The sequence below is a fragment of the Penicillium alfredii genome (genome assembly GCF_028826965.1).
Source record: "Penicillium alfredii strain IBT 34128 chromosome Unknown utg000007l_segment0_segment0, whole genome shotgun sequence".
NCBI lineage: Eukaryota > Fungi > Ascomycota > Eurotiomycetes > Eurotiales > Aspergillaceae > Penicillium > Penicillium alfredii.
In genome coordinates, this window is record NW_026622704.1 from 1,253,553 (window position 1) to 1,272,129 (window position 18,577).

Genomic DNA, 18,577 nt, shown 5'->3' on the forward strand with positions numbered 1-18,577 from the left:
ATGTTTTAAGCGTTGAACCTGCCAGTCCAAACCAAAGCTTCCCCTCCAACATGGACTCGTTTCCATCTCACCACTTTCCCCTGGCTCAAATGCCAACCGGCCAGCAGGAACATCAATATCACCTCTCGGCAAAAACAGGGTCCTCGTCTCCTGCTAATGGGTTGATCCAGATGGACGCCCCCCAGCCTTATAACCCCTGTTACTACTCCCTCGACACCTGGGCGAGATCCAGATCCAACCTGGTGCCGGAAACAATCATGCCTCCCCAGGAGTATACCGATCCCTGGGGCATGGGGTCAGGGTCCTACTTGCTCAGTCCAACCCACTCCACCAAGCGGATGGACCACCAAACCCAATCTCAGTATTCTTACTACCCGGCCTCCCCTTCCAAAGTCACTTCTGCTTCTATCATGGGCCCCTCGCCCAACATGGGCCAGTCAAGTCCCGAAGTACAGCAGCACAGGGACCAGGACGAGTCCATGGAATGGAAATCCAACTGCATCACCTCTCCATCGTTTGACCAGCAGAATGGCTATTCTTATTCCACGCCGCTGGGCCCCTCTGGGAACCCCATCTCAGCGATGCGCGCTCCTCCACTGTCGCCACCTTTCTCTATTTCTTCTCATTCTCCTTCACTGTCTCGGGACAGCACGAGTCCTCTCAATACGCTTCCCACTGCGCTCACTACTTCCCCGCCGACCAGCATTGCTGGCAACAGTGAGGAAGACTTTGGGGCTGATCCCCCATACTCGCAGCTTATCTTTGAAGCATTGAGGCACACCCCGGGACAGAAGCTCCCACTTCAAGGAATCTACAGCTGGTTCGAAAAAAATACCACCAAGGCCAAGGACCAGAACTCCAAGGGATGGCAGAACAGCATCCGCCATAATCTCTCGATGAATGCAGTGCGTGCCCCACCTCGGGTGTTGGTTCACCTTGATGATATTTTTACTTCCCGTTTTTAATGGCAATTTCAAATACAAATTGAAGGAGCAAGCTACTGACACAATTCATGTCTGCAGGGGTTCGAAGCCATCAAGGAAGAAGCAGCACCAGGCAAGAAAGCAGTGAACTTCTGGCGCCTCACCAAAGAGGCCTCCCGGCGTGGCATCCAATCGACCACGCGATATCGCAAGCAGGCGAATCACAGAAAAGCCATCAGCCCCGGTCCCCCCGTCCCTCAACGTCAGCGATCCGGGTCCAAGGGCGGCAGGGCCTCGAAGAGTGCAGCACAGATGCGCCATCACGTCCAGGATAAGCGCAAGGAACAGTATCGCTCCCGACCACCAATGCACCAATCACCTCGTTATTATTCTCCCCTTCCTGCCCCTTCTTCTCCTTCTTCTCCTCTTCCACATCAGCAGCAGATCAATCCATCCCTGGACCCGTCGGCTGTGCCTATGCCGCACTACCATGCTCCACACTCCCTGGCCCCAGCGCCGAACGGCCTCGTCCAAGTCTACGACCACAGCACGCTTATCGGATGCACGAGCCCTCCTCCCGGCGACAACCAAGTTTTCTGTGATCCCGTCGATCCGGGAACCAACTATGCTGCGTTCGACAGGGCGCACCTGGGCTGGTATGGGCTGCCGTCAGGGTTCAATAATGGGCCCATGATCGGCTCTGAACGCCCAGCCGATCTCCATCTCGGTGTGTAAAGTGACAGAAAAAAAGAAAAAGAAATGAAAAAAAGAGGGGAAAGGGGGGGAATAATCAAAAAAAAGGGGGTGGATTGGAAGGCGATTCGATGATGAACACGCCCGGCTGTGCTGACGTGCATACTATTATTTTTTTTGTTAATTTCTCCCCTAATGTTTTTTTTTTTGGGGGGGTTCTTTCTCTTTCTTTTTTTTCCTCAACTCTGGCCCTGGAATATACTAAAAGGCATGGTGCATTCCTCGTGCATTCAGACTCAAATTGGGTTGGTTTTCTGGGCGTTTGGCAGCATTCATGGTTCAAAGCGATCTATCGGTTTCTGCTCTCTTTGCTTTTCTTTGCTTTTCTGTTCTTCTTCATGATGTGGAACGGCCTACTTAGTTTTGTACCATATCAACTCAAAGTCTACATATCTACTACTCATCTTCCCCCTAGCCCACGAGCATCACGCCGATCATCCTGTCATGGGGCTGTCACTTGCTGTCGGGTGCGTATTAAACTTCGGGTCCGTTGAAAAGGCCTGTTCTCTGCCCGTGCGACTCCACTTCTACTATACATCTGTCTATAGGTGTTTAGGTACATTCTGTATACTGTTCCTGTAAGTATAGGTCGATCATGCGTACCTTGGGAGAGTATAGATCAATTATTAATAGCTATTGGACATGCCAAGCCTGAGTTACCCAGTGCTTGCTCCCCTAGAGCTTGCATGTATCTCCAATTAGTATTATTATTATTATTATTGGTTCTTCTGACTCGGAAGGGAATCTTCCGCATGCTGGACTGGCTGAACACTCGAGTCAGGTGTGCTCCCCCACCTGTCTACGCATCCACATGTATATACCATCTACTAGGTATGGTGTCTCTCACAAGGGGAAAAGAAGGAGCTGAACAAAGCCTGGCTTTTTGGCTTGCCATTAGATCCTAGTTGAAGCCAACGGGATGTGGGTGTTGTTGGGGGGTCTTTCCTTGTCGGGTATAGTATAGTCTCTCGGCTCTCTCTCGGTAGTATCTTCCCGCTAATTAGCCGAGTCCTGCAAGAACACCCTGCTCTTTTCTTTTCCTACATCACTCCCCCGACCCCCCCACCCCAGTTCTATGTTCTATTGACAGCCTGCAGCCTGCCAGCCTGCCAGGGTGACGCGGACGGGGTCTTGGCAGCAGCATTGCTGTGTGCTGCCATTTGCTTCTGGTCATCTCCGCCTGTGTTCCCATCCCCCTCCCACCTCCTCCTCTTCTTTTGCCCGCAACCCAGGCTAGCGATTGGAGAAACAATTTTAGTAGCCCTTTCCCCCTTAAGAATAGCGTGGATCTGAGCACAAGCGAGAACTGTGGGATATTACTAGAGGCACCCCACATAGATCGCGGGGGTATTTCCGAGAGAGGACCTGGGAGGGAGAGACCCTGTTGTACTACTTACTGCAGAACCGAGAAATGTCATTATATGATCTTCACTTATCATAATTATTAGTAGATATATATTGTATAAAGAGTGTATAGAGCGTATAGTAAGTAGTAGATACAAGCAGGGAGTGTACCACTTCTAGGTAAGTATAACAGTAGAATTACATCATTAGGTCTATTTCTCTCTTTCTTTTTCGTTCTCGTTTATAACGGTCGGCCTCAATATGATGTTTTAGTAGCACGATCTCCTCGCGTGATTCTCTGATCGTCAAAGTGACAAGAACGGCATTAGACGCCAGCCTATCTTGGTTCTCCCCCTTTCTCCTTTCTCCCCGAATACGAGGGAAGCTCGCGGGTAGATCATGGCCGATCAACAAAATTGACCTATGTCTTTTTTTTTTTCTTTTCTTTTCTTTTTCCCCTCCTGCCTGGTCGTGGTAACTTCGGTGAATCTCTTATTCGCTTTCCCGTCTTTCTATACCTCCAAATTCCTACCTGGGTATGTGCTACTCCCCCCCCCCCCCCTCTCTTCCTTCTGCACGTCGTTCGGGGGAACCTATCCAGTCCCTATAGGTATGTATGTCGAACTTGTACACCGTTACAGGTGACAGGTGCAGTGCCGTTCACAAAGGATCCAAGCTCCACTTCTTTTCTTTTTCTTTTTTTCTTTTTTCTTTTTCCTTCCTTTCCCGGGCCGTGCCGTCTTAACTTTGAACCGTGAAGTTTGTTGGCGGAGATTTCAGAGTCAATTGCAATTGGATATACTAATATAAATTCTATAATTTTATCATTATTATAGTTATTATTCTTTTTTCAAAGTATCCTATTAAGTAATTCTTATTTTCTCACGTTATGTCGCGTGTATAACCCCCATTCTCGTATGTGGGTACATTGCATGCTCTTCACGCCACGGGGCCCATGTTCTCACTGAACAGGTGTTCGATCGGTCGTACATGCTCTAGCTCCCTCTAGTTTCCTTGACTAGGTACTAGGGACAAGGGCAGCTACGCTAGAGAGCGTCCAACCGACGGAAACCCTTTTACTAGCACTAGACTGCCGAGAGCATTAGCCAATAGAATTTTGTATACATTTTTCTTTATAGTTAGCTCGGTCAGAATGGGTGTGGTAGTATACCTCTACTATAGGTATTAGGTACGTATTTTGCTTGAATCTATTCTGCTACTCTAGATTACACACTAACTAGTAACACAGTAACTACTTTATCAACGACACAAGCCTATTTTCTTTGATGGGTTCGATGTCATCTGTGTTTCTTTTCTTTTTGTATATAGGCGTGGTGGCGATGATCTACACCTCTGCACGTGCACCTGTCTGATATACAATTTCTTTTTTTAAGAGGGGCTGGATTTTCCTCTTTCCTTCTTACCTCTCCACTACTGATCCAATGACAGTTCGCATAGTTACTATCTGCTAAAAATGATCCCTTGTATGCAGGGTAAAGCAGCTGGCCCCAATAGCGCTCGTTGTTAGGCGAGGTGCTTCGTAGGCACACCTCGTTTTTCTCCACTGTTTTTTCTAGCTCGCGCCCAAATCACTGTATTGCAGTCATGGGGCTGGAACCCTCCCAACCGGATTCCATCCAGGAAATTTGGGGTCGATGCATCGAGTATATCGACTTCGGGGAGAAGTGGCGGGGAACATCAATGATCTCTTTTTTTTTTTTCTGGCTTGTTCATCGCCTATCCAGTGTTGACCTGTCCACATTGAGTACCTACCTATCCTGCTTCATCCGCGGAGGTATGTAGCTCAAAGCCGATAGGTGTGGGAACCAGTCCCGTTTTGCCGAATGCAGGGATTCCCGGGTGTTATTTCATTCAATCTATAGATATGTATATTTATATTTAATATTTTTTATTATTCTCAAATTATGTACACCATGTAGAGCATACCGGTTGCATGTCCTACCTGTCAGCGCGCACGAACCTCGCTCGTTGAGGTGGCATGGTTGAACCGGCTGTCAGTCGTGCAGGACACTCGGGCGATCAGCAACCTGCCATTGAACAAGCGCTCGGGAGCTCCGAAGTGGAGTCGCTCGCGGAGGAACGGGGAGAGAGATAGCGAGATGACCCAGACCAAGTCCTATCAGACAAACCGCTTCTCAGGGTCTTACTGTACCTATAGGTAGAGCGCTTGGGGGTGGTTCTGTCTGGTAGATCAAGCCATTGTCAGCTGCGAGCCGGTGGGGAGACCCACTCCTAGAATGAACTGAAAAAAAGGAAAAGAAAATGCAAAAGATAGAGAAATTGACGGGGGGGAAGAGAGAGACATTGTCGATCGAGAACCTGCAGTCATGCACACCCTAATTGATCTATTGGCCACTAATATCATGCAGCGACGGCCGGTTGATACACACGGAGGCTCATCGGCTACCACGTAGGTCGCCATGCATGCATCCCATGAGGCCATGGAAGGGGAGGGATCGCCGTTAATTGGTAATTGGAATCGTCATTTTCGGGATCGTGGGAGGCTAGTGTGGACCAGTGTCTTGAGTTATCTGTGTGCTTCTCTTGATATATATCTGCTTTTTTATGTGCCTTTTTATATACTCTTTTTCTAATATTGCAATTTTGCAACAATGAATTGCGATAGTAACCATGTTAGGGTTTGGGTTAACATTTAAAATCAAACCTATCGCACGTTGCCTTGTTGACAGGTTGCGGAGTGTGTGTATGTGCCCTTGAAAGCGTGCGCTTGGAGATCTGCAGCCAAGGCGCTATTCAACCGCTAGTCGACGCAGCGATCGGGGCAGAAGTAGGGCAAGGGTAAGGCTTCGATTCCAGGGGGGAGAAGGAGATTCATCCACTTGCTCAAGGAATATACACACTCTCTTTAAGAAAATATATAATTGTCTGTTCGAAATTGGTTAGTTCGAACTCGGTTACCCGTAGATCAGGATATACAGCTAATGTCGATATTCTATATCCATCCAATTCTCACGCCACTTAGGTCATAGAATCAACCACCAGCAGACGCCACAGAGACCAGAGATTTCTAGATCGGACCCCTTTTACACCCTGGATGGTTTCACGGTCGCTTACCCTGCTAGACATTTCCCTCCTGGTCGAGATCCTAATCCACTAGGAGAGAGAGAGTTCGTGGCACGGCGCATCTCCTCCCCGGAACTATATTTCGGGCCCTGGTCGACAATATGAGAATATCCAGACCGTCTCGTGGGCATCATCATTCTTGTCCTGTCGGAATTGCGACATAACCCGCAGTTGCATGGCCGGCGAAATTGACCTGCTGTGCTGGCTGCTCCGTGGCCCAGTCATAGCGCAACAAAAGTATGAATAGTTTGTGCTGCAACAACTCTTCTGGACTTTGCGGTGTTCTATGAGTGACGTAGCTCGGGTAGATACTTGAGACGAGCATTAGTAGAATGGAGGTCTCGACTATCCATGGATGCAATGGGTGCCTCGGCGCAGGTATACAGAGCGGCGTGGATGCGATGACCATGGGAAATTGCACCAAAAAAAAAGCATACTACAGCCTCAACTACATGGGTAATAGAGGCGAATATTGCAAACTCATAACCACGGAAACCAGAGCATTTCGGACACAAATCAGATTGTAACCGATGTCGTAGAATCTCCCATGAAGATAAGTAATAAAAAAAGGTTCATTTGCTTAGCCACGCTCCAATTCCATGGAGTCGCCTGCCAGCCGTTCCTGCTCATCTTTTTGAGATCCTAAGAGAACCCATTCCCAGGCCATTTTCCGTAACATTCGCTCCCACTTAAAAAGGACCAACACCGACGAAATGCACCTTGTTTAGCGCTTGCCAGCCTTCTCCTGGGACTCCTTGAGGACCTTCTTGACGATCTTCTGCTCCTCAATCAGGAAGGCGCGGACAATGCGGTCCTTGACGCAGCCGGCGCAGCGCGAGCCACCGTAGGCACGGCTGACGTTCTTCTTAGGGCGGGAGACCTGGGCATACTCGCGGGGACGCAGGGCGGGAATCTTCACCGAACGGTCAGTCACTGTTGTTCACAATACACAGAAACGTGTGTAGAGGTGTCGGCAATTCGGTCGGCCACTTGATCGCACACTGGTCCATCGAGACGAGTTTTTTCCTTCCCCCACCAGTCCCCCATTCGGCCGACCCGCAATCGCACACACCACACAACCACACGCCAAAAAAAAAAAAAAAAAAAAAACATTCAAGGGGCACTCACGCCAGGAAGCTTGATGCCACAGTCACCGCACTTGGGAGCGGTACCCTTCTTCTTGAGGTGGAGGTACCGGAGCTCGCCGCCGGGGGTCTTGACAATGCGAACCTTGTTGGACCGCGTGTTGTACCTGTCGAAAGAAAACCGTCAATATTTCACTCAAACCCTAGTATCCATCCCCATTTCCATGCAAAGAGTCGATTGAATCAAGCGCAGAGGGTATAGAGGGTATTTTCGAGGTAAGAGGATTTTGGGGCACACGTACGGGTTCCGGCGGCGCTGCAAAAATCGAGTCAGCATTTTTGATTTCTTCCAGACAATCATTCAACAATTCAAAAGATACTCACGTATTGCAGTCTGTTGTTCGCCATTTTGACTGTGGGTGAAGGGCGTTGTCGTCGGAGGTGAAGCAGTGAAAATGTCGAGACGGACGTTGTGTGGGTTTCGCTCCAGCCGACGCTAGCGCCGCTTTGGCGAGCCCGCACTAACTCCATTGGGCCTAGCGCGAACCAGGCCTGCCGCCACCTCAAAAGTTCCATCGGAAAGGAGCAACGCAGAACCTCATCGGCGATTCATCCAAGTCGGGTGTCGCATCAGCTGGACTCCTTCTCTTTCATTTCTCTGTCGATCCTTTAACCCCCTCTCTTGTCTCTCCGCCTGTCTCTTCTCTTTGTCGATTGAGTGTCGCGCGTCTATGATCGCTTGACGCGACTTGGAAACTCAACTCACGTCTACGAGGGAGGGTGGGCTTTCCCCCATCAACAACCACCCATCATGGCGTCGTTGCCTCCTCCCCCTCCGCCTCCTGGCTGGAGTGCAGCTCCTCCATCCATGCCGATGGTGCCGCCGCCGCCGGGCTACCAGCCGCCTGCCGATCCGACCGTCGCAAAATTTGCGCAGAAGAAACATGAGTGGCTACGATCGCAGCGCAGCCGCTTCGGCGAGAAGCGCAAAGGCGGTTTCGTCGAGACACAGAAGGCAGACATGCCTCCAGAGCATCTACGGAAAATCGTGAGGGATATTGGCGATGTCTCGCAGAAAAAATTCACCAACGAGAAGCGCAGCTATCTCGGCGCGCTGAAGTTCATGCCGCACGCGGTCTTGAAGCTATTGGAGAATATGCCGATGCCATGGGAGTCTGCCAGGGAAGTCAAGGTATTATACCACGTTAATGGATGTCTGACTTTGGTGAATGAGACGCCACGCGTCGTCGAGCCGGTCTTCCATGCCCAGTGGGCTACGATGTGGATGTGTATGCGTCGCGAGAAAAGCGACCGCAGACACTTCAAGCGAATGCGCTTCCCCCGTTCGACGATGAGGAACCGCCTCTTTCCTGGTCAGAAAACATCGAGGACGTCGAGCCGTTGGAACCCATCCAGATGGAGCTGGATGAGTCTGAAGATTCACCGGTGTACGAATGGTTCTACGACCACCGGCCCCTCCTAGATACACCCCATGTCAATGGCCCGAGCTACAAGCAGTGGAACTTGACGCTCCCTCAGATGGCGACCCTCCACCGACTCAGTCACCAACTCTTGAGCGACGTGGTGGATCAGAACTATCACCACATGTTCGACCTGAACAGTTTTTTCACTGCCAAGGCTTTGAACGTTGCCATTCCCGGTGGCCCTCGCTTTGAACCTCTCTACAAGGACATCGACCCCAACGACGAGGATTTCAGCGAGTTCAATGCCATCGACCGCATCATCTTCCGCGCCCCGATCCGGACCGAGTACCGAGTCACCTTCCCCTTCCTGTACAATACCCTCCCCCGAAGTGTCAAAGTCGCCTGGTATTCTCACCCCCAGGTGGTTTACGCGCGCACCGAGGACCCCAACCTGCCCGCATTCTATTTCGACCCTATAATCAACCCTATCTCTTCTCGTTCCGTCGCACCGAAGAACATTACCGTCAGCCATGAGGATGAAATCTTTGGACCGGGCAACAGTGAAGATGACAGTTTCGAGCTCCCGGGAGAAGTCGAACCGTTTTTCGATGATGAGGAACTCTACACCCCAGAAACAGCCTCTGCCATCGCTTTGTGGTGGGCCCCTCACCCGTTCGACAAGCGATCTGGGAAGATGGTTCGTGCCCAAGATGTGCCGCTGGTGAAGCAATGGTACTTGGAACATTGCCCGCAGGGTCAACCGGTCAAGGTCCGCGTGTCATATCAGAAGATGCTGAAGACCTATGTGCTCAATGAGCTGCATAAGAGCACGCCAAAGGCCCAGAACAAACAGAATCTGATGAAGACCCTGAAGACGACCAAGTTCTTCCAGCAAACCACGATCGACTGGGTTGAGGCTGGCTTGCAGGTCTGTCGCCAGGGGTTCAACATGCTAAATCTGTTGATTCACCGCAAGAACCTGACCTACCTGCACCTCGACTACAACTTCAACTTGAAGCCCGTCAAGACTCTGACAACCAAGGAGCGAAAGAAGTCGCGCTTTGGAAACGCTTTCCACCTGATGCGAGAAATTCTCCGTTTGACCAAGTTGATCGTCGACGCCCAAGTCCAGTATCGTCTGGGCAACATCGATGCCTTCCAGCTGGCAGATGGTATCCTGTACGCCTTCAACCACGTTGGACAACTTACCGGTATGTACCGGTACAAGTACAAGCTGATGCACCAGATCCGTTCTTGCAAGGACTTGAAGCATTTGATCTATTACCGCTTCAACTCGGGTCCTGTCGGCAAGGGACCTGGATGCGGTTTCTGGGCGCCGGCCTGGAGGGTCTGGCTGTTCTTCATGCGAGGTATTATTCCTCTGCTCGAGAGATGGCTTGGAAACTTGCTTTCTCGTCAGTTCGAGGGTCGCCACAGCAAGGGCGTTGCCAAGACTGTCACTAAGCAGCGTGTGGAGTCTCACTTCGATCTGGAACTGCGTGCCTCGGTCATGGCGGATCTGATGGACATGATGCCCGAGGGTATCAAACAGAACAAGGTCAACATTGTTCTGCAGCATTTGTCGGAGGCGTGGCGATGCTGGAAGAGTAATATCCCGTGGAAGGTTCCTGGTTTGCCCGCACCGATCGAGAACATCATCCTTCGATACGTCAAGAGCAAGGCGGACTGGTGGATTTCGGTCGCTCACTACAACCGAGAAAGAATCCGCCGCGGTGCCACTGTTGACAAGACTGTTGCCAAGAAGAACCTCGGCCGTCTCACTCGTTTGTGGCTCAAGTCCGAACAAGAACGCCAGCACAACTACCTGAAGGATGGTCCTTACGTCTCGTCTGAGGAGGCCGTCGCGATTTACACCACGATGGTCCATTGGCTGGAGTCTCGCAAATTTTCTCCGATCCCCTTCCCCAGTGTTTCGTACAAGCACGACACCAAGATCCTGATTCTCGCTCTTGAGCGGTTGCGTGAATCGTACTCCGTCAAGGGCAGACTGAACCAGAGCCAGCGTGAGGAACTGGCACTGATTGAACAGGCCTATGACTCCCCCGGGACGACACTGGCGAGAATCAAGCGATTCCTTTTGACCCAGAGAGCGTTCAAGGAAGTTGGGATTGACATGAATGACAACTACAACAACATTAACCCCGTCTACGACATCGAGCCTATCGAAAAGATTACCGATGCGTACCTCGACCAATATCTCTGGTACCAAGCAGAGCAGCGACACCTCTTCCCTGCTTGGATCAAGCCCTCCGATTCTGAAGTGCCTCCCCTTCTGACATACAAATGGACCCAAGGCATCAACAACCTGTCCAATGTGTGGGAGACTGCCGATGGCGAGACCAACGTCATGATCGAGACCGAGCTTTCCAAGGTTTATGAGAAAATGGATCTCACCTTGCTGAACCGAATGCTTCGCTTGATCATGGACCACAACTTGGCCGACTACATTACCTCGAAGAACAATGTTCAACTCAGCTACAAGGACATGAACCACACCAACAGCTATGGGTTGATTCGAGGTCTTCAGTTCTCGGGTTTTGTGTTCCAATACTACGGCCTAATGATCGACCTGTTGTTGCTTGGTCTGCAGAGAGCCAGTGAAATGGCCGGGCCGCCTCAGAGCCCCAACGATTTCCTGCAGTTCCGCGACCGTGCCACCGAGACCAGGCACCCTATCCGTCTCTACACGCGTTACGTTGACAAGATCTGGGTCTTTTTCCGATTCTCGGCCGACGAATCTCGCGACTTGATCCAGCGCTTCTTGACTGAGAACCCTGATCCCAACTTCGAGAATGTAATTGGCTACAAGAATAAGAAGTGCTGGCCTCGTGATTGCCGGATGCGCTTGATGCGTCACGATGTCAACCTCGGCCGTGCTGTCTTCTGGGATCTGAAGAACCGCTTGCCTAGGTCCATCACCACCATTGATTGGGACGACACATTTGCCAGCGTCTACAGCAAGGACAACCCGAACTTACTCTTCTCCATGTCTGGATTTGAAGTTCGGATTCTTCCAAAGAACCGGAACCAGAACGAGGAGTTCTCGGTGAAGGATAGTGTCTGGTCGTTGGTCGATAGCTCCACCAAGGAGCGCACAGCCCATGCCTTCCTCCAGGTTACTGAAGAGGATATTCAAAAGTTCAACAACCGTATCCGACAGATTCTCATGTCCTCGGGTTCGACCACTTTCACCAAGATCGCCAACAAGTGGAATACAGCGTTGATTGCTCTGTTCACATACTACCGTGAGGCTGCTGTATCGACTGTCAACCTCCTTGACACCATTGTCAAATGTGAAACGAAGATCCAGACCCGTGTGAAGATTGGTCTGAACTCCAAGATGCCGTCTCGTTTCCCTCCGGCCGTCTTCTATACCCCCAAGGAGCTTGGTGGTCTGGGAATGATCTCGGGCTCTCACATCCTCATTCCCACAAGTGACAAGCGCTGGTCTAAACAGACTGACACCGGCATCACCCACTTCAGGGCGGGTATGTCTCACGATGAGGAGACGCTGATTCCGAACATCTTCCGGTACATCATTCCGTGGGAAGCCGAGTTCATTGACTCTCAGCGTGTGTGGATGGAGTATTCTCAGAAACGGCAGGAAGCCCAGCAGCAGAACCGTCGCCTGACTCTGGAGGATCTGGAAGACAGCTGGGATCGTGGTCTGCCTCGTATCAACACTCTCTTCCAGAAGGATCGGAGCACCCTCAGCTTCGACAAGGGCTTCCGACTCCGTGCTGAGTTCAAGCAGTTCCAGCTGATGAAGAGCAATCCTTTCTGGTGGACTAGTCAGCGCCATGATGGTAAACTGTGGAACCTTAATGCCTACCGCACAGATGTCATCCAGGCACTGGGTGGTGTAGAGACTATTTTGGAACACACTTTGTTCAAGGCCACGGCATTCCCGTCCTGGGAAGGTCTCTTTTGGGAGAAGGCCTGTCTTGCCAAGGGCACACGGCTGCTTCGGCACGATGGTAGCGAGGTTGAGGTCCAGGATGTCCGAGAGGGAGACCTACTTCTTGGCCCTGACGGCGGACCTCGCCGTGCTTTCAACATCGTGAATGGCCAAGACCGTCTCTACCGGATCAAGATTGGCGCCAGCAAAGAAGATCTGGTAGTCACGCCTAATCATATTCTGGTTCTCCACCGTGAAAAGAAGGGCACCAATTTTTACACTGGGCCATCCATCCAAGGCCACGTCCAACGGTTTGGGGATCGGCTTGGTGAACTTCCGGTGCCAAGTTCTAGCCCGGCGGCGTCCGATCGGCCCAACAACTTGGTCAAGGACCGTGGCGACTTCCTGTCTGCGCTGAAAAGTGCCCTCGCATGGGTCCTCAACGCCGAACGTAGTGGCTCGGGTGCCAGCGTCGTACAGAATGTGCTCAATGGTACCATCGGCATCAAGACTCACAAGGAGAGCTATTGCGTCACCAATTCCCAAGAAAATGGCGTTTACTTTACGTACGCGTGGGGGAATCCTCAACGGACCAACATCAAAGGCCATGCGAACCACCCGCCCGTTTTTCTACAAACCAAGGAAGACGCTTTTTCTGCTGCCGTTGCCAAGAGCCGTGAACTGTACTCACAAGGTCAGGTCATCCTTGGTACGCTTCGGCAGCGGTTCCTCGCCAAGTCGGCCGATGGTAAAGGTGGAGAGCTGCAGGTTGACGCCAACTTGCCGAACATGTTTCTTCTTTGGAACAGGGGTGGATCCAATCTCAAAATCCGTGTGTACTGTTCCCGGAAGTACAAGAAATACGCACGGTCATACGCCTTCCCGTCAATGCCAAGCGAGGACGCCGAACAGCAAGCCATTGCCGACGACGACGAGTTGCCGGAAGTGTCAGCCGCGGAGCGCTATGATACCGTGGAAATGACAGCTGCTGAGTTCGCTGCTCTCGACGCCAATGAAAGACGCCGATACAGAGTAGTCAGATGCCCCGGCTTCGAGCTGCCCGAGCAGGACGTGCCGGTCAACCCATATTTCCTCGGAGTTTGGCTTGGCGATGGGAATCGTAAGTTCACCACGACCTACACCGACCATGAAGAGACAATCCGTGAGTTCCTTGTGAACCATGCGGGCGAGTTGGATCTGAACCTTGCCTGGCACGGCCAACTTGGCTACGCAACTGTTGGCAAACCTCATCCTGGGGCGCCGTCTCTCCCGCCGACCAAGCCAGAGTCGGACATCGAAGCTCGGCGTCCGTTTGGTCGCCAGGGCCGACAGACCATCAGAAAGCAACGGCTCGAAGGCAAGGGCCGAAACCTTAGTCCGCAGTCCCAAGTGGCAACCGCGTCGCCCCACCCTGAGTTGCCGCCGCATGGCAAACGTGGCCTGTCTTCGAGCGCCGATACTACCCCCACCCGTCGTAAGCGTCCGTCCTTGTCCGACGAGTTGGCGCCAACTTCCATGAACCGCCCCGCGTCTAGAACCTCAACCTCTCTTTCGCGTGATATCCATCCGGCTACTCTGCTATCAGAGGCCGAGGCCCCGAGTATCTCGGTGGTCCCTGACTCTATGTCAGAAGATGCCAGGTTGGATATCGGTGGCTCGATTCCGGACGAGATTCCCGAGTCCATTCCCGACAATGCCATCGACTTCGGGCTTGCCGAGATCCCGGAATTGAGCGCCGGTGAAATTCTCTCCCAGCTAAGTGCCGATTCAGGGCTTCTCCAGCTGGCCGAGCAGGTCGAGGTATCCGTAGATCCCCTGCCAACTGCAGACGCGGAACTTGACCTTGACTTGCTCGAGACGGATAGCGAGGACGAAGAAGCTGGTAGAGGCGAGGATGACGTCGATCCCCAAGACGACGTCCAACTTGGCAGCCAGGATGTCGATAGCCAAGAGTCGCAGTTGAGCTCGTATGAACAGGCCGCGCAGTTCCCTCGGCGTCGACGTAACCATCGGCTCCAAACAGGGCGCCGGGCGTACGGAGATCTGGATGGCGAAGAGCAAGAGCAACTGCTTGGTGAGATTGTGGACCGACCTCACGGGGCCTCCGGCGTAAACACGCTCCTGCAATCCCTCCAGGGTCTGGGTCTTATTGCCGCCACGCCCGGCCCCGAGGCAGACGTCAAACGTATCCCGCCAATTTACATGAAGAACTCCCGATCTGTGCGTCTGGCCGTCCTTGCCGGGCTCATCGACAGCGACGGTTGGTACGTTTATCCGGAGAACATGTTCGGCTTTAGTCAAAGTGAGCGTTGGCATGCCAAGTTGTTCTGGGATGTTGTCGCGTTGGCACGGTCCCTGGGTCTTAGTGTCTGGACGAAGAGACGCCTGATGTGGAATCCGAAACGTACGGAGCAATTCCCTCACCTTTTCGCGCAGATATTCGGTAACGTGGCAGAGGTTCCTTGTCTCCTTGCTCGGAAGAGAGGACTTGCACGAATGATTCCCCAATCTCATCGTTTCATGATCAAAGACATCAGCCTTGAGCCCGAAACGACAGAGTGGGCTGGGTTCCGAGTTGATCAAGACCAACTTTACCTTCGCCATGATTATCTTGTTTTGCACAACAGTGGATTCGAGGAGTCTATGAAGTTCAAAAAGCTCACAAATGCTCAGAGATCGGGTCTGAATCAAATTCCAAACCGTCGGTTCACGTTGTGGTGGTCCCCCACCATCAACCGCGCCAATGTCTACGTTGGGTTCCAGGTGCAACTGGATCTCACTGGAATTTTCTTGCACGGCAAAATTCCCACCTTGAAAATTTCTTTGATTCAAATTTTCCGTGCACACTTGTGGCAGAAGATTCACGAGTCAGTGGTCATGGATTTGTGTCAAGTCCTGGACCAGGAGTTGGAGCAGCTTGGCATCGAGGCAGTTCAGAAGGAGACGATTCACCCACGTAAATCGTACAAGATGAACAGTTCCTGCGCGGATATTCTTCTTTTCGCGACAAACAAGTGGAACGTCACCCGTCCTTCTCTTCTGTTCGACACCAAGGACGTTTACGAACCCACCACGACCAACAAGTTCTGGCTTGATGTGCAGCTGCGATACGGTGACTACGACTCCCACGACATTGAACGATATGTCCGTGCCAAGTATCTCGACTACACCACGGATAGCATGAGTATCTATCCATCCGCCACTGGTCTGATGATTGCCGTCGATCTCGCCTACAACCTTTACTCGGCGTATGGACAGTACTTCCCGGGTCTGAAGACGCTGGTGCAGCAGGCCATGGCCAAGGTCATGAAGGCTAACCCAGCCTTGTATGTGCTGCGGGAGCGTATTCGCAAGGGTCTGCAGCTGTACGCCTCGGAGAGTAACCAGGAGTTCCTGAACTCGCAGAACTACTCGGAACTTTTCAGTCCGCAGATCCAGCTGTTCATCGATGACACCAACGTCTATCGTGTCACCATCCACAAGACGTTTGAAGGTAACCTGACGACCAAGCCTATCAACGGTGCGATCTTCATTTTCAATCCTAGGACTGGGCAACTCTTCTTGAAGATCATTCACACCAGCGTCTGGGCCGGCCAGAAGCGTCTGGGTCAGTTGGCCAAATGGAAAACGGCTGAAGAAGTTGCGGCCCTTATTCGGTCTCTGCCTGTGGAAGAGCAGCCGAAGCAACTCATTGTCACCCGAAAGGGTCTCCTTGATCCCCTTGAAGTGCATCTGCTCGACTTCCCCAACATTTCAATTCGTGCATCTGAACTTCAGCTGCCATTCCAGGCTGCGATGAAGGTGGAGAAGCTGGCCGATATGATTCTCCGGGCCACCGAGCCTCAGATGGTCCTCTTCAACCTGTACGACGAATGGCTGAAGTCGATTTCTCCGTACACTGCCTTCTCTCGACTCATCCTCATTCTTCGAGCCCTTCACGTCAACATCGACAAGGCCAAGATCATTCTTCGGCCCGACAAGACCGTGATCACTCAGGAACATCATATTTGGCCGTCCCTTTCCGACGAGGACTGGATTAAGGTCGAAGTGCAGCTGCGTGATTTGATTCTGAACGACTATGGCAAGAAGAACAACGTCAACGTGCAGAGTTTGACCAGCAGTGAAGTCCGGGACATCATCTTGGGTATGGAGATCAGTGCGCCTTCGCTGCAGCGACAGCAGGCCGCGGAGATCGAGAAGCAGCAGGAGGAGCAGAAGCAGCTCACCGCTGTGACAACCAAGACCCAGAACGTCCGTGGAGAGGACATCATCGTCACGACTACATCGCAGTACGAACAGCAGTCGTTCGCATCGAAGACTGAGTGGCGCACTCGAGCTATCGCGACCTCGAACCTCCGGACGAGGTCCAACAATATCTATGTCTCTTCTGATGACATTCGTGAGGATGGCTACACCTACATCATGCCGAAGAACATTCTCAAGCGGTTCATCACCATCGCCGATCTTCGGGTCCAAGTAACGGGTTACATCTATGGTAGTTCTCCGCCAGACAACGACCAGGTCAAGGAGGTCCGCACCATCGTCATGATTCCCCAGGTCGGCAACACGCGCGATGTTCAGCTTCCGCAGCAACTGCCGCAGCATGACTACCTGAATGGCCTGGAGCCGCTTGGCGTGATCCACACGGTCTCGGGCAATGAGCCGCCGTATATGTCTGCGTCAGATGTCACGCAGCACGCGCGCCTGATGAACACGCACCCCTCGTGGGACAAGAAGACCGTAAGCATGACGGTCTCCTTCACGCCCGGATCCGTCTCGCTTGCCGCCTGGGGCCTCACCCCTCAGGGGTACAAGTGGGGCGCAGAGAACAAGGACACGACCTCGGACCAGCCACAGGGCTTCTCCACCAACATGGGTGAGAAGTGCCAGCTGCTGCTTAGTGACAAGATCCGTGGCTACTTCCTGGTGCCCGAAGATAATGTGTGGAACTACAGCTTCATGGGTAGCTCATTTAGCAGTATGGAGAAGAGACCCATCTACGTGAAGATCGATACTCCGCTGAGATTCTACGACGACCAGCACCGACCCCTGCACTTCCAAAACTTTGCTGAGTTGGAGGACATTTGGGTCGATCGGTCTGACAACTTTGCGTGAGCACCTCCATTGGTTGGGCGTTGTTGTTTTAAATGTTTCTGTTTCCTTGTTTCCCCCAAGGCGTCTGTATTTTTTTTTTCTGTTTCTTTTCTGTGTGTCTCTGTATCACGGCCACCATAATTCATGTATCGCAGCGAGGATCAAGATGGGCAAAAAAAGAAGGCAACTGTGGATTTTTGTATAGTATTGACTCTTTTCCCACCCCCATTGAATGTCAAAGGGACTGGATTTGTCTCGATTGTGTGATTTGACTTGTATACGAAGGGCTTGCAGCCGACTTTGAAATCCACCCATTACCGTGGGGGACCTGGCAGCCACACCTTTCTCTCATTTCCCGTTGGGATTACGAAAAGGAGCCCCAGTGTTTCCGGACATTGCCGCAGGATGATACGCTCAGAATATCGGGCGCAGGTCATGGACGCCACCAGCCACTCGGCCGGTGACCGAAGCCCTACTGTTGGGTATGGGGGGAAGCAAGACATGATGCTCTCAAAGAAAAGCATCACATCCGAGAACCAGGGGTGGCTGAAGCCTATTTGGCAAACAAAGAGAATAGACGAACATGCATTGATCGTGTCGAGGGCGACGATCAACTTCACGGCCATTCACAGTCTGCAGAGGGGTGTCCCCATCAAGGCGCATTGACGGATCGATCCTTGACGGCCCGCATGCGACACTAACCCCCGGTCAATCTATCCAGATGGCTTTCTTTGGCACACTCACCCAGAGAAATGGACTTGTGGCGAGATGAAATCACCCAGAAAACGAGAACAACAAGATGGATGGAGCGCAATGTGTCAAGACGACCACCCACGTTCACCACGTCCGCCAATCTCGACTTTGGGGCGCGATCAATGTTTCAACCCCTGTCTACCTCCCTGTCCTTTAGTGTGGGCTTCTGTGATTGAT

The 18,577-nt window shown here is 52.0% G+C and overlaps 3 protein-coding genes across 3 annotated transcripts; 2 read left to right on the top strand and 1 right to left on the bottom strand.

The window, feature by feature from the left end:
* Positions 1-89: 89 nt before the first annotated feature.
* Positions 90-1,658, top strand: NUU61_005142 (forkhead box transcription factor; the record flags this gene model as incomplete). Its single annotated transcript, XM_056655724.1, has 2 exons — positions 90-905; positions 1,023-1,658. The coding sequence occupies 2 exons, from the start codon at positions 90-92 to the stop codon at positions 1,656-1,658; spliced, it is 1,452 nt and encodes a 483-aa protein (XP_056511337.1).
* Positions 1,659-6,849: 5,191 nt separating this feature from the next.
* NUU61_005143 (60S ribosomal protein eL34) lies at positions 6,850-7,618 on the bottom strand (the record flags this gene model as incomplete). Its single annotated transcript, XM_056655725.1, has 4 exons — positions 6,850-7,038; positions 7,254-7,377; positions 7,513-7,526; positions 7,595-7,618. 4 exons carry the CDS (start codon positions 7,616-7,618, stop codon positions 6,850-6,852), a joined length of 351 nt encoding a protein of 116 aa, XP_056511338.1.
* A 403-nt stretch (positions 7,619-8,021) lies between these two features.
* prp8 (U4/U6-U5 snRNP complex subunit PRP8) lies at positions 8,022-18,313 on the top strand (the record flags this gene model as incomplete). The annotated part of the gene is made up of 3 exons (XM_056655726.1): positions 8,022-8,499; positions 8,538-17,664; positions 18,052-18,313. The coding sequence occupies 3 exons, from the start codon at positions 8,022-8,024 to the stop codon at positions 18,311-18,313; spliced, it is 9,867 nt and encodes a 3,288-aa protein (XP_056511339.1).
* Positions 18,314-18,577: the final 264 nt, after the last annotated feature.